Source organism: Lagenorhynchus albirostris, chromosome 11 (genome assembly GCF_949774975.1).
Source record: "Lagenorhynchus albirostris chromosome 11, mLagAlb1.1, whole genome shotgun sequence".
NCBI classification, from domain to species: domain Eukaryota; kingdom Metazoa; phylum Chordata; class Mammalia; order Artiodactyla; family Delphinidae; genus Lagenorhynchus; species Lagenorhynchus albirostris.
Genome location: NC_083105.1, coordinates 8,843,550 through 8,858,368, shown reverse-complemented (window position 1 = coordinate 8,858,368; position 14,819 = coordinate 8,843,550). Strand labels below are relative to the sequence as shown.

Below are 14,819 nucleotides of genomic sequence, written 5' to 3'. Positions count from 1 at the left end.
AGAAAACTTCCCTTGAAACACTTTGTGGAAGTTGCACATTCCACTGTGCTTATATTTCTTCGACCAGAATTTAATCACATGGTCACAATAAGCTTCAAAGGACTTTAGAATATGTGTCAGCTAAAATTTGTAGATTCCCTTGCTAAGCGAGAAGTGCTTCTTTGTGTGAGTCAACCACATTATCCAATACACGGCTATTATACTGGTCTTGCCCATCCTACAATTTTACAACTGATTGTTTTGAATCTAAAGTATAAGACTTCGCAGTTTAAGGAGGTTTTTAAAAAGAGTAATTAATTCAATGAGGGAAAGGAAGATTTTTCAATAAACGGTGCTAGAGCCAATACGTGACCATATGGAAATATGTGAACCATAATCCCTATATCATATACCATACATAAGATCTAATTTGAGATGGATCATAGACCTAAATGTGAGGGCTAAAACTGTAAAGCTTTGTTGGAAGATAACACAAGAAGTGTCTCTATGACCTTAGGTAGCTTACAACCGAAGTAGCTCGGTTGAAGTTCATTTTAAAAAAAGGGTTAAACTTCTGTTGATCAGCTGAAACCATTAAGAACGTGGAAAAGCTATAGACTGGGAGAAAACACTTGCAATACGTTTATCTAATAGAGGTCTCATATGTAGAATATGTAAAGAATTTCTAAAAATTAATCAGAAAAGGACAAACAACTCAACTGAAAATGTGGACAAAAGGCTTAAATAGGCATTTCACAAAATAAGATATTCAAATAGGCATGAAAATAGGATATTTAGCATTCTTATGCATAAGGGAAATGAAAATTAAAACTGTAATGTGATATCATTACATACTCACTATAGTTCAGAAAGACTGACAGTGCTGTGTTTTGTTGTTTTTTTTGGCCACACTGCAGGGCTTGCAGTCCTGACGAGGGACTGAACCCGGGCCATGGTAGTGAAAGCCCGGAATCCTAACCACTAGGACACCAGGGAGCTCCCGCTAAGTGTTGATAAGTATATAGAGCAGCTGGAATTCTCATACATTTTTGGAAGGAGTGTAAAATGCTACAATTACTTCAGAAACTATTTCTCAAGTCTGTAGTAAAGTTAAGTATACACCTACCTTATGACCCTGACATTCCATTCTAGATGTATACCCAATAGAAATGACTGCATATATTCACAAAAAGACTTACGTGAGAATGTTCATGGTAGCTTTATTTATAACAGCCCCAAATTAGAAATAGCCCAACTGCGTATCAACAGGTGAATGAATAAACATATTTGTTCAATGAAGTACTGCTAAGTTTAAAAACTGAACTTTTGATGCACATAAAACACGGGTGAATATCAAAAACATTATATTGAGTGAAAAAAGACAGACATGAAAGTGTACATTCTAATTATATAAAGTTTATGAACACGTAAAGCTCATCTATGGTGATAGAATAGTTACTTGGGGTATAGGGGGTAGAATTCAAGGGAAGGGGCATATAGGAATTTTCTGGGGAGGTGGAAATGTTCTGTCTTGAACTGTATAGTTACATGGGTGCAACCATATCTAAAGTTTATTGAGTTCTACACTTAAGGATTGTATATTTTTCTGTAAGTGAATGATTTTCAGTAAAAACAAAAAACAGTGTTAGGAGCTTCCACCCTTCTCCATAGTCTGCTAAGATCATTTTGAATATTGATTCTGTCATGCAAAATATTAGCTGTCCTTCTCAGCTTTATATTTCAGGAAATATATATGTTTTCTTTTTAAACCATCTGGGGTACCTGGAATGGAGGGGGTGGTTGGAAAGGTGTAACATGTATAAAACGGATGGGATTTAGCAGTTAATTTGATATGGAAGAAAAGGAGATGGAGAAATCAAGGGTAACATCAAGGTGTCAAGCTAAATGACTGGGAGGATGGGGATGCCATTGTCAAATAGGAAACATAAGGAAGAAAACAAGTTTGGGAGGGAACAGGATTAATTCCGTATCAAACATACAGAGTTTGAGACGGTGGCAAGCTATCCACAGATACCTGTCTGTCAACCAGGTGAAAATACGGGGCTAGGGGCTGGAAATACAGGACTGGGAATCGCTCACATTTAATAGTTGAAACTGTGAGATTAGATGGTATTGCTATGGCAGAATGTGAAGAGAGGTCCAAGGACAGAACCTGGGGACATAAATGTTTAGAGAGTAGAAGAAAGAGAAGCACAGATTAGCAAATTAGAGAGTCAGCAAATATTTATCGAACATCTTGCGCCCAGTTTATGATGAATAAGACATTCAGAGTCTCTGCCTCAAGGTGTTTGCATTCTTGGTGGGGGGAAGACAGGCAACAAAACACATAAATAAGTGATCCCTTCAGATAGTGATGTGTGCTATGCTAGAGAGTGACTGAATGTGGAAGCTCTTTCAGTTGGGGTGGTCAGGATTCATTCATCGCTTCAAAGAGATGGCACTTGAGCTGATACCTAAATGATGTTGAGGGAAGCTTTCATGTAACAATGTGAGAGAAAAGCTTTCTAAGCCAAAGGAATAAATTCAGAGGCCAAATGGGCAAGATGGAGTATCAGGAACAGGATTTACCTTCCCATTGGAAATAACAATTTTTAAAATATATGAAATGGGGGCTTCCCTGGTGGCACAGTGGTTAAGAATCTGCCTGCCAGTGCAGGGAACACGGGTTCGAGCCCTGGTCCAGGAAGATCCCCCATGCCGCGGAGCAACTAAGCCCATGCGCCACAACTACTGAAGCCCGTGTGCCTAGAGCCCGCACACCACAACGACGATAGCCCCCGCTCGTCGCAACTAGAGAAAGCCCACACACAGCGATGAAGACCCAACGCAGCCAAAAATAAATAAATTTATTAAAAAAAAAAAATATATATATATATATATATACACAAAATGTATTTGAAACAGTGGTTTTTCAAGACACTGGACATCAGGTAATGAAGGACAGTGATCACTGAGAAATGGAAAACAAGGTGAGTCCTCTGACTACCCCAGCGTACTGGCTTGAGAGAGAGCTTCCAGGCCGCAATGCAGGGAAGGGGAGCCCAGGCAAAGTCCAGTGGACCCTCTCAGTTGAGGCAACATTGCTGAGAGTCTGGGGAGACTGAGGCAGCCAAAGTTTGTAGGACAGAGTACTGGAAAGGAGAGAGCTGCTAAGAGAACTCTGGAGATTTGAGGAGAGCTCACCTGTGTATTCAGCAAAGTACTTTTTGGCACATACATGTGACTACTCAAGGCTGAGGCAGGAGGGGCACCCCTCCAAGAGGATTGGAAGGAACAGTGTCTAGCACTCAAACAGTGTCAGTAATCGTGCCTGTTTCTACAGCCTAGAAAACCTCGTAATTCATGGAGCATTATTAGTATATTCAGCAGTAGTACTGGTAGAGTTCTCATCGTAGTAGCGGGGAATAATTAATTAGCCCTAACTAATTATTAAGTCTGTCTTAACAAATTCTAAAAACAAGACCTAAAAGGAACAAACTGTTTCAAAGTAATTTAACTGCATGTCAGAGCAACGCTCAAAAATATTTATAGGAATACAGAAATATTCAGGATCCAGCAAATATTCTCAATGTCTGTTATTCAAAGCAAAGATTTTCAGGCATGTAAAAACCAGGAAAATACAAACATAGTGAAGGGAAAAACAAATCAATTGAAACCAACTCGTAGTTGACACAGATGTTAGAATTAGCAAACAAGAACATTAAAACATTTATTATAATTGTATTTCAGATGTTCAAAAAGTCAAGCAGAGACATGGAAAATATATTTTTTAAAAGCCCCAAATCAAATTTCTAGAGTTGAAAACTATAATGTTTGAGATGAAAATTATACTGGATGGAATTATGGCAGATTAGATATTGTAGAATAAAACATTAGTGAATATAAAGAATCACCAACAGAAACTATCCAACATGAAACACAAAGAGTAAAAATCGAAAAATTGAAAAGAGTATCAGTGTGTTGTGGACAACTTCAGTCAACCTAATATCCCTGTAACTGGAGTCTCTGAAGAAGGGGCAGTGTGGCAGAAAAATAGCTAAGATATAATGGGCTCAAACTTTCCAAATTCGATAAAAACTGTAAACGCACAGATTCCCAGATCCAAAAAGCTCAACTGCACCTGAAGCATGAGAAAAATGAAGAAAACCACATCAAGGCACATCCTAATCAAATTACTCAAAACCAGTGATAGACAAAATCTTAAAACCGGAGGAAAAAGGGCACACTGTTAACAGAGGAACAAAGGATTTCTCATTGGAAACAATGCAAACAAGAAGACAGTGGAGGAACATCTTTAAAGCACTGAAAGAAAAATCTGCTAACCTTGAATTCTATAACCAGTGAAAATATCTTTCAAAACTGAAGGCTAAATAAAGTCTGTTTCAGACATACAAAAGCTGAAATAATTTATCACCAGCATACCCTTACTATAAGTAATGTTAAAGGGAGAAGGAAAATGATGCCAGATGGAAATATGAATCTACACAAAGGAATGAAGAACTCAGAAAATGGAAACTACACAGCTTAAATATGTGACTTTCTTCCATTATTTAAATCTCTTTAAAAGAGAATTGATTGTTTGAACAACAATAATACAAATGCATTGTGGGTTTATAGCATTTGTATCTGTGAACTGTACGAAAACAGTGGCATGAAGACCTGGAGGGGAACATGGTAGAATACTATTGTAAGATTCTTATATGTGAATTAGTATAATTTCACTTGAAGAGAAGAGAATACACTTGACCCTTGAACAATGCAGGGATTAGAGGCGCTGACCCTCTGGGCAGTCAAAAATCCAAGTATAACTTATAGTCAGCCATCCCTATATTCGGTTCTCCATATCTGGGGTTCCTCTGCATCCTTGGATTCAACCAACTGGAGATGGTATGGTACTGCAATATTTACTATTGTACAGTTGAAACCCGTGTTGATCAAGGGTCAGCTGTACTTCCCAACTCAGTCTGTGAGGCCAGCATTACTCAGATAACAAAACTACACGAAGACATTGCAAGAAAAGAAAACCACAGATCAGTATCTCTCATGAACATAAATGCAAACATTCTAAACCTAATTTTAGCATATTGAATCCAATAATATGTACGAGGATAATATGTGAACATGTAGGGTTTATCCCAGCAATGTAGGGCTGGTTTAACATTCAAAAATCAATGTGAGGCTTCCCTGGTGGCGCAGTGGTTGAGAGTCCGCCTGCCGATGCAGGGGACACGGGTTCGTGCCGCGGAGCGGCCGGAGCCTGTGCTCCGCAACGGGAGAGGCCACAACAGTGAGAGGCCCGCGTACCGCAAAAAAAATCAATGTGATTCACCACAATAACAAAGTAAAAAAGAAAAACTGTATGATCAACTCAACACATGCAGAAAAAGCATTTGACAGACGTCACATCCATTCCTGATAAAAACTTTCAGCAAAATAATAGAAAGGAGCTACTCAACTTGATAAAGGACTTTTATGAAAATTCTACAGTTAACATTAAGCTCAATGGAGAATGACTGAATGCTTTACTCATATGATGAAGAACAAAAAAATGGATGTTTGCTGTCTACACTTCTATTTAACATTGTACTGGAGGTTCTAGCCAGGGCAAAAAGGCAAAGAAAAGAGAAGAAGAGAGAGAGGAGAGAGGAGAGGAGGGGAGGGAACCAAAAGAGTACATACCTTGTGATTCCATGCATATGAACTCTAGAAAATGCAAACTAACCTATGCCGACAGAAAGGACATTAGTGGTTGCCTGGGGAGGGAGAGCAGGAGGGAAGGAAGCCCCCAATAGAGCAGTTTTGATAGAGGGAAAACGTAGAGGCAAAAGCGTTTTAAAAGTAGTCTGGGGCTTCCCTGGTGGCGCAGTGGTTGCGAGTCCGCCTGCCTATGTAGGGGACGCGGGTTCGTGCCCCGGTCCGGGAAGATCCCACATGCCACGGAGCGGCTGGGCCTGTGAGCCATGGCCACTGAGCCTGCGCGTCTGGAGCCTGTGCTCCGCAACGGGAGAGGGCACAACAGTGAGAGGCCCGCGTACCGCAAAAAAAAAGGTAGTCTGAACACAGTAGATTAAACCCAGTTATTAATCTCTGGTCCCGTCTAAACCTCCACTAAAATTACTTTTACAAAATGATTTCGGCAAGCATAAATCCACCAGAAAAAAAGTGAGTGGAAGAGGAGGTGAAGTAGATAAGAGATGCCAACGAAATTTTGGAAGCTAGAAAGCTTTTGGAGTGACCCTGAAAATGGCAGGTTTGGTTGAAGAATTTACAAGGAGCAGGGTCCCAGGTATCCTGCCCCTCACATCCACAGATGGACGTATAGCTATCCCTCTCCCACCCTGGCAAAGCAGGGGGTGGGGGAGGGGGAGAGAACCTAACTAAAAACAGAAGGATTACATCAAAGTCACATACTAGGTGAGAATGTGCCAGCCCTCTTCCCCCATTCAGTCCCAGACACTGGAAGCCAGGCTTATACCTGTTAGGCTGAGGATTGAAGGGGTACCTCTCTGGGCAATTGAACAGCCCAGGGGCGGAAAAGAATATACAGATGCAGGCATCTGAGTATTCTCCCAATAAAATGGCCAGGTCCCCTCCTTATATCCAGGAAGCCAACCATGGGATAAGCAATGTCCCCCCCGCCACCACCGGCTTCTCCACATACAAAAAGCTCTTTAGGACTTAACCCTTAAAAATCAGTGGATAGCCGAAGATGACCAGACATTTGATAAAAACCTGTGAATGGAAGATAGTGACCAAACCAAAGATCGAAGAGGAACTTGGAGGAAACAGATTATACAGGGAGCGAAAGAAAATAAAGCAAACAAAATAAAAACACTCCATAATATCCTCAGAAATAAGGATCATATAATCAGGGAATAAGAACAGGACTATTAAAAAGGACTATGCAGAGCACAAGGAAGAGCTCTTAAAATTAAACTGCAAGGGCAGGAAAAAAATTTTAATTGAAAGTATTGAAAGGTTACGAGAATCTCCAGAAAGTAAAATAAAAAGTCAAAGTGATAAAAGTACAGAGATAAAGAAGAAAATTAAGGAATGAGTCCTGTAGACTCAGTACTGGGTAACAGGAATTCCTGAAGTAGAGAAAAGAAATTGGAGGGGATAAAATTTCAAATATTTAAATAAGTAGAGAAAATATCCCAAACCTGAAGAACTAGAACTTCTGGATTGCAAGTATTTACCCAGTACAAGCTCAATAAATGAAAGAAGGACCATACTTAGTGGTTTGCATTTTTAGAAACCTGAGGAAAAGGAAAGGATCCTAAAAGTTTCCAGAGAAGAAACAGGTCATATCCAAAACATTAGGATTTATAATACTATCGAATTTCTATCTAGCAGCTCTGGGTGCTAGAAGACAGTGGAGCATGGCCTTCAAATTTTTGGAGGGAAAAACATTTACTAACTTAAAATTCTATATTTGATTATGTATGTGGGTAAAAATATTCTATATGTTAAATATATAAATAAAGTAAGGACTTTCAGTCACTCAAGATCTCAAAAAATTCACTTCCTGTATACCTTTTATTAGGAAATCATTGAAGTCTGTGTTCCACCTAAATCAGGAATAAACCATAAAAGAGGGAGAAAATGGAAACAGGTGCTCCAGTGAAGGGGAGAGAGCAAGGAATCCCAGAGATGCAGGGAAAGAGTCATCCCTGGCAAAGTGTCAGCTATTTAGCAGTCTAGAGAGCAAACAATCTCAGCTGGAACAGGAGAAAACCCCTGAGCAATGCCTCTAAGACCGGAGTGAAATTGATAGATTACCTGAAGTGTTTGCACTTATTTAAGAGGAGTCTCGGGCTCCCCTGGTGGCACAGTGGTTGAGAGTCCGCCTGCCGATGCAGGGGACACGGGTTCGTGCCCCGGTCCGGGAAGATCCCATATGCCGCGGAGCAGCTGGGCCCGTGAGCCATGGCCGCTGAGCCTGCGCGTCCAGAGCCTGTGCTCCGCAATGGGAGAGGCCACAACAGTGAGAGGCCCGTATACCACCAAAAAAAAAAAAAAAAAAAAAAGAGACTCACAGCTCTGTTGGAGGGTTTGAGGGTGAATTAGTGAAAAATACATAATAAATACCAAACCAAAAAAAATTGAAAGAAAGTATAAGAGGAAGTAGTAATTGTTAGTTCCAGGGAAAAGAAAAAATTGTACAAGAAAGGAAATTATTCCATATGATCCAGCTGTATATGTTTTTTACTGGGTAATAGCACTGCTAGCACTGAATATTGATTTGAACAAAAATTGTGACTTATATTGGGAGGATATTGGGATATATTGGGAGAAGGGAGGTACATATGTGTTGGTGGGAGGAGCAGCAGAAGAGCGTGCTCAGTGATGAGAACACGGAAGTAATGGGGGTGTAGTTTAGTCTTTAAAGAATTTGGATAGTAAAGGGAAGGGAAAAAACAGGAGGATAGTTGGAGAGGATCACAAGGCCAAAAATAATTTTTCAGAATGGAAGAGATTATAAAATATTTGTAGCTTGAGGAGTTGAATTTACTGGAAAGGGAGAAAGAAGGGATCCTTAGATAGTGAGATCCCAGAGAAGGCAGTGTGGTGTAGGTCATGAGTTTGGAAACAAGTGGTGAGGTTAACCTTGCAGAGCAGTCAGTGGGGGGCAAATGGGCAATGACACAGAGGTTTGTGATATAGTCATGAGAGAAAAAAACGAGGGGCTTTTGGGACTTTGTGTGGGATAGCATTGTCATCTTCAGAAAGGAAAGACTTAGGGAGGATGCTTAGTGGATGGGTTTAGAGTCTTTGAGGAGATAGAAAAGGTACAGGATAAATGAGTGAGGAGTATGGTGTAGTAGGTCAGTCATTCAGCCCAGTTCTTAGCACCTAGAAGGCATTTGGCAGTTGTGTTGAAAGAATGAACGACCGACCAGAAGGGCTGTGTTAGAGGCTGTTTGGCGGGGTGGGGGGAAGCAGGTGAACAAAGGATCACAGCTGCCGGCTAAGCCTTACAGAGCTACTGGGAAGGAGCACCTGGAAGGGAGGAGGAAGAAGTGCCAGGAGATATCAGAAAATGCTTCCTAAAAAAAGTAACTTTCAGCCAGTCTTTGAAGGTGAAATGGAAGTTCACCAGAAAGACAGGATGAAGATGGGCCTTCCAGGCAGAGGCGCTGAGTGTCAGCAGTGAGTGGAAGTTAACTGGTACAATTTGTAAAGGAACCAGTTTTGTAACTTTCTCCAGCTCTGCACTCCAGGAGCTGAAGAGAAAAAGAGAAGGGTTTGGCAAGACAGGAATGTCCTAAGGACAAGTTGGTGGTGAGCAAATCTAGGACATTATGGAGGAAAGTCACTGAAATGCCTGCGGGTGAGCCTCTGAATGGACTCTGAGGAAAGAGAAGAACCACAGAACTAGACCTGACAATGAGGACTCCTTACAGATTCGAATGGAGGCAGGGAGTGGAAGAGGCACTTATGGTCAGAGGCGGATTTCAGAATTCATGGACCTCGGTGTGGAGTGGTCCAGATGGATGGCAAGGCCCAGCATCGGGTCCTGCCCGTCTCCTCCCGGAAGCAGGAAGGAGATGGATCTTCTGTCTAGAATGGGTCTAGAGTATCTGATGCCTTTAAACTGAGTTAAGTGCCCTTCCTTCCTTGTTTCATTGCATTCTCACACTGTATTGTAATTGACTAGTTTTTGTTTGTCTTTCCCACCAATCTGTAAGTTTTTGGGGGGGCAAAGACTGTCTTCTTCCCCATTACCTCAGCACAGCACTTAGCATGTAATATGTACCCAATAATTAATTTGTTGAACGAATGAATCGTAGTGGGAGAAAGGTTAGGTTATGGTGTAAGTTTTATGAGTAAAAATACTGAAGCTCCTGAAAATGAGGTCAAGGGGGAGGAGTGGTGGGGATCATCAAATTAAGTCCAAAGTGTTCAAGACATTTGTAGAAAAGAGAAATTAAGATGCGAAGGGACTGGAAGTGGACTTGAGAAAAACAGGAAGTGGCAATAAGGAGCAGTGATCTTTCTGGACCATTTTTATTGCCTTCTGAGATGATGAAGAGTGGGAAAAGGTGAAGGAGGTAGTATCTTCTGGGGAAAAGCATTTTAATTAATACTTAAAAGAATGAGCAGAAACATGAAGTATATGTAAGGCAGAAGACCAGGGCTTCTAGGCAAGAAGGGACATTATATGTAAAGGCACAGAGGGGTGAGGAGTTGGTGTGTGCTCCACCAGGGGTTCATAATGGGTGAGTGAGGCAGGGGTGATAAAAAAGATCACTTAGGCAAATGAACTGAAATTTTATCCCTCAAGACAGGTGATAGAGTGCCATTGAAGAATTTCAAGGAGAGTGATGTGATCATGTTCGCATTTTACAAAGTCCATTTGATGGAACTGGTTTGGAGGATGGATTGAAATGAGATGGGACCCAGAAGCACAAAGACTAGTGAGAAGGTTTTTGTAGTGGTGAGACTTAGAGAAGCTGGCTTTAACTGTGGCAGTTAAAGAGGATAAAGAAGGGGTAATGGGTATGAGAGCTGTTTGAGAGGTAGAAGCCACTGTACTTGGTGATTAATAGGATGTGGGGTTAAGGAAGGAAGGTGGAGAACCTATAACCTTGACTGTAGGTTTCCTGTTTAAGGATCTTGGTGAAGATGGTACCATTTACAGAGATAGGGGATATAAAAAGGAGTGGAAATTTAAGGCCAAAGATAATGTTTCATTTTGGACCTATTGGGCCATCCAAGTGGAGACCCAAATATGCAAAATATGAGGGCTGCAGTTAAAGATTCGAAAGCCAGTATAGGGGAGGTTGTTGAAGCTGTGGGGTTTTTTTGTTTGTTTGTTTTTAATTTTTGGCTGCATTGGGTCTGCGTTGCTGCACACGGGCTTTCTCTAGTTGCGGCGAGTGGGGGCTACTCTTCGTTGCGGGGCACGGGCTTTTCATTGCGCTGGCTTCTCTTGTTGCAGAGCATGGGCTCTAGGCGCGCGGGCTTCAGTAGTTACGGTGCATGGGCTCAGTAGTTGTGGCACGCGGGCTTAGTTGCTCCACGGCATGCGGGATCTTCCCGGACCAGGGCTCGAACCCATGTCCCCTGCATTGGCAGGCGTATTCTTAACCACTGAGCCACCAGGAAAGTCCAAAGCTGTAGGCTTTTTGATTATTATTTCTCTTCATTATTGTGCTAATTAGAAATGGTTATAGATAAGACTTTTTTAAAATAAATTTATTTATTTTCAACTGCAATGGGTCTTCGTTGCTGCGCGTGAGCTTTCTCTAGTTGCGGCGAGTGGGGGCTACTCTTCGTTGCGGTGCACAGGCTTCTCATTGTGGTGGCTTCTCTTGTTGTGGAGCACGGGCTCTAGGTGCATGGGCTTCAGTAGTTGTGGCACGTGGGCTCAGTAGCTGTGGCTCGTGGGCTCTAGAGCACAGGCTCAGTAGTTGTGGCACACGGGCTTAGTTGCTCCATGGCATGTGGGATCTTCCCGGACCAGGGCTCGAACCCGTGTCCCCTGCACTGGCAGGCAGATTTTTAACCACTGCACCACCAGGGAAGTCCCTAGATAAGCCTTTAAAAAAAAAACAACTAGTAAGCAGAGGCTAAGTCCACAAAGTAGAGCTCTTTAACTGGGGAGGATTTTGAAAGGTCAAAAATCAAGAAATTTTCATAATATATGTAAGTGGGAGAATAGCCATTCTTGTCTTTGAGAAAATGATTCCAAGGAACTTTAATAACTTTAAACAATGTGTCATCTTTTTTTTTCTAATTAAGGCATAACATTTATTTGTAGAGTTAAGTGCATAAAATGTACAGTTCAGTGATTTTTTTTTCCGCCTATGTGTACTTTCTTGTAACCACAACCCAGATCAAGATCATCTCCAGCTCCTCATAAAGTTCCCTTTGCAACATTATAACCATGTTTTTTCTTCTAGAGGTTTAGATCACTGTGTAAATTTAGGATGGAAGAATCCTCCCTCTCCTTGGCAAAATCTGGTAGGCTGCAGAATCAGGAAGTCCGTAGAGAAGAATAAAAGTCGAAACCTGGTTTGAATTTCACATTATGCCGTATGTGTCTTTTATTATTCTTGCTTACACTTCCTCCAGTTTCTCCTTTTAATGGAAATAAAGTAAACCTCTTGATTTTTCTGTTCTTTTTGAAACGTAGCCTCTTGATACTATTCCATCTTCTCCAGTATTTCTGAGAAATGAAGACTGCAGAGGGTTGCAGAGCTGGAAAGGCTTTTGTTTTATTTGGGTTTCATTATGGTGTGTATCTATGTTACTGTTGTCTGTCTTCCAGATTACTAGGTTCTATAAGAAATGGACGGTATTTTTCTAAGTAGGGAATAATCCTTGAATACATCTGTTGATATCTATCTCCTTGAATACTTCTGTTTGACATTTTAAAATTATGCCTTTTGGGGAAGTTTTTATAGGACTGATAGTCCCAGTTTGTGGAGGTAGCTCTATCTGTACTTATCTTCCTTTATTGATCAGTAAACCATCTGGAATAGTAAAATGCTTTCTTTTTTCTTTGAAAATTTGTATTGAGAAATAAAACATACATATAAAAGAGAAAAGAAATACATACAGTTAAAAGAATAATTATAAAATAAATGCCCATATACCTACTACATAGGCCAAGAAATAGAATTTAACCATACCCCAGAAACCACCATGTGTCCCTTCCTGATCGAATCCCTCTTGCCCGACTCCCTAAGGTACTAATTAGCCTAAATTTTGTAATAGTTATTCCCTTTTCTTTATAGTTTTATAAACCATAAATATACATATATGTCTACATATACATATATATGGCTTAAAAATGTATATATTGGAATTTTATATTAATGGATTTAAACTGCATATGTATTCTTTTGTGACTTGCTGCTTTCACCTAGTGTTGTGTTTTTGTAACTCATCCAGGTTGAGGTGTGTTTCTGTAGTTCATTCATTTTCATGCAGTATAATATTCTATTGTCTTAAAACACTGTAGCCTATTTATCTACTTTATTGTTGATGAATGTTTGGGGGTTTTTTCCTGTTAAAAATAATGCTCCAAAAAATATTTTTGTATATGTGCAGAAGTTTCTCTAGGGTATGTACCTAGAAGTGCAACCACTGGTTTGTACAGTAAGTACATAGTCAAGTGTACTAGATAAGGGCAAACTTTTTAAAAGTAGTGGTACCAATTTTCCCTCCCACTGGGAATGGATGAGAGTTGCTGTTGCTCTGCACCCTTGTCAACACTTGGTATTGCCCAACTTTTAAATTTTAGCCAGCCTGGTGGTTGTGAAATGGTATCTCTTTGTGTTTTTAATTTGCATTTTGCTGATTGACAGGAGATTGAACATCTTTTCATAAGCTTAGGGCCATTTATGCGTCCCCTTCAGTGAAATTCCTACTCAATAATTTTGTAAATTTTTCTGGTAGGTTGTCTTCTTCTTACTGATTCATAGCAATTCTTTATTATATTCTGGATGCTAATCTTTTGTCACAATTATGAATTGCAAATCAGCATGCTTCCTTTTTTATTCTGCAAATCTGGTCACCCAAGCAGAGATTCCATAAGCAAACCTGGAGAGTGAAAACCACTGGCTGAGGCTTCTGTCCTAGGCAGTATAGTGAAATGCCATGCCGTTCTGTAAGCACAGGCCCTGGCACTTTGGAGTGATTGCATCTTAGTTACTGACTACTGCTGACTTGTGGTACTTGCCTTTGCAGGTGGAACAGGAGGATTTTGTAATGGAAGGGCATGGCAAGACTCCACCTCCTGGTGAAGAAAGCAAACAGTGAGTTACAGTTTATTTTAAAAGGGTCTTATTACAGATCTTCAGAAACACTTTGGTTAAACATGCTGAGAGCATGTTTGCAAGGGATGTATATGTTGGGCACATTGTGGAACTCACGAATTGCTTTGGTGGCTGTTAATGCATTGCTTCTATTTATAGACAGACTAACTGGAGGGACAAGAAAGTTGGCTTTGTAGTTTTTCACACTTGACTAATCAAAATTTATGTCACGCTTTAGCAAAGGCTTTAAGGCTTAGGATGTTCCAAACTGAACTAACTCAGTCTGGTTGATTTCCAAAGACAGCGTAAAATGGTATATCCTTTTCTTAGCAATGTCTTTATGAAGCAAACTTAATTAATAGACTGTTTTCCTGCATTCCAGGTGTGAATTTATTTGAATAATACTTCCTGAAATTCTATTCCATTAGTTACTTATACTTCTGATCTTTGTTTAAATAGCAAATTGTTTCCCCAAAGGAACAGGAATTATAAATAATATAACTTAGCCAACATTCTAAATAATTGAGGATGTCTCCTCTAACTTCTTTTTTTTATTTTTTATAAATTTATTTTTATTTTATTTATTTTATTTTTGGCTGTGTTGGGTCTTCATTGCTGCGTGGGCTTTTCTCTGGTTGCGGCGAGCAGGGGCTACAGTTTTTTTTTTTTTTAATTTATTTATTTATGGCTGTGTTGTGTCTTCGCTGCTGTGCACGGGCTTTCTCTAGTTGTGGTGAGCGGAGGCTACTCTTCATTGCAGTGCGCAGGCTTCTCATTGTCGTGGCTTCTCGTTGTGGAGCACGGGCTCTAGGCGCGCAGGCTTCAGTGGTTGTGGCACGTGGGCTCAGTAGTTGTGGCTCCTGGGCTCTAGAGCGCAGGCTCAGTAGTTGTGGCGCACAGGCTTAGTTGCTCCGTGGCATGTGGGATCTTCCCAGACCAGGGCTTGAACCTGTGTCCCCTGCATTGGCAGGTGGGTTTTTAGCCACTGTGCCACCAGGGAAGCCTGGGGGCTACTCTTCATTGTGGTGCGTGGGCTTCTCTCGTTGTGGA

The 14,819-nt window shown here is 40.7% G+C and overlaps 1 protein-coding gene across 3 annotated transcripts in view; it reads left to right on the top strand.

Annotated features, from left to right (window-relative positions):
* TNRC6B (trinucleotide repeat containing adaptor 6B) overlaps window positions 1–14,819 on the top strand; it is a 240,809-nt gene that overhangs the window by 73,843 nt on the left and 152,147 nt on the right. For all 3 annotated transcript variants that reach the window (XM_060166367.1, XM_060166368.1, XM_060166365.1), the window contains exon 4: window positions 13,702–13,769. In XM_060166367.1, coding sequence (XP_060022350.1) covers window positions 13,702–13,769 — 68 coding nt within the window. The remainder of the gene's footprint in view (window positions 1–13,701; window positions 13,770–14,819) is intronic.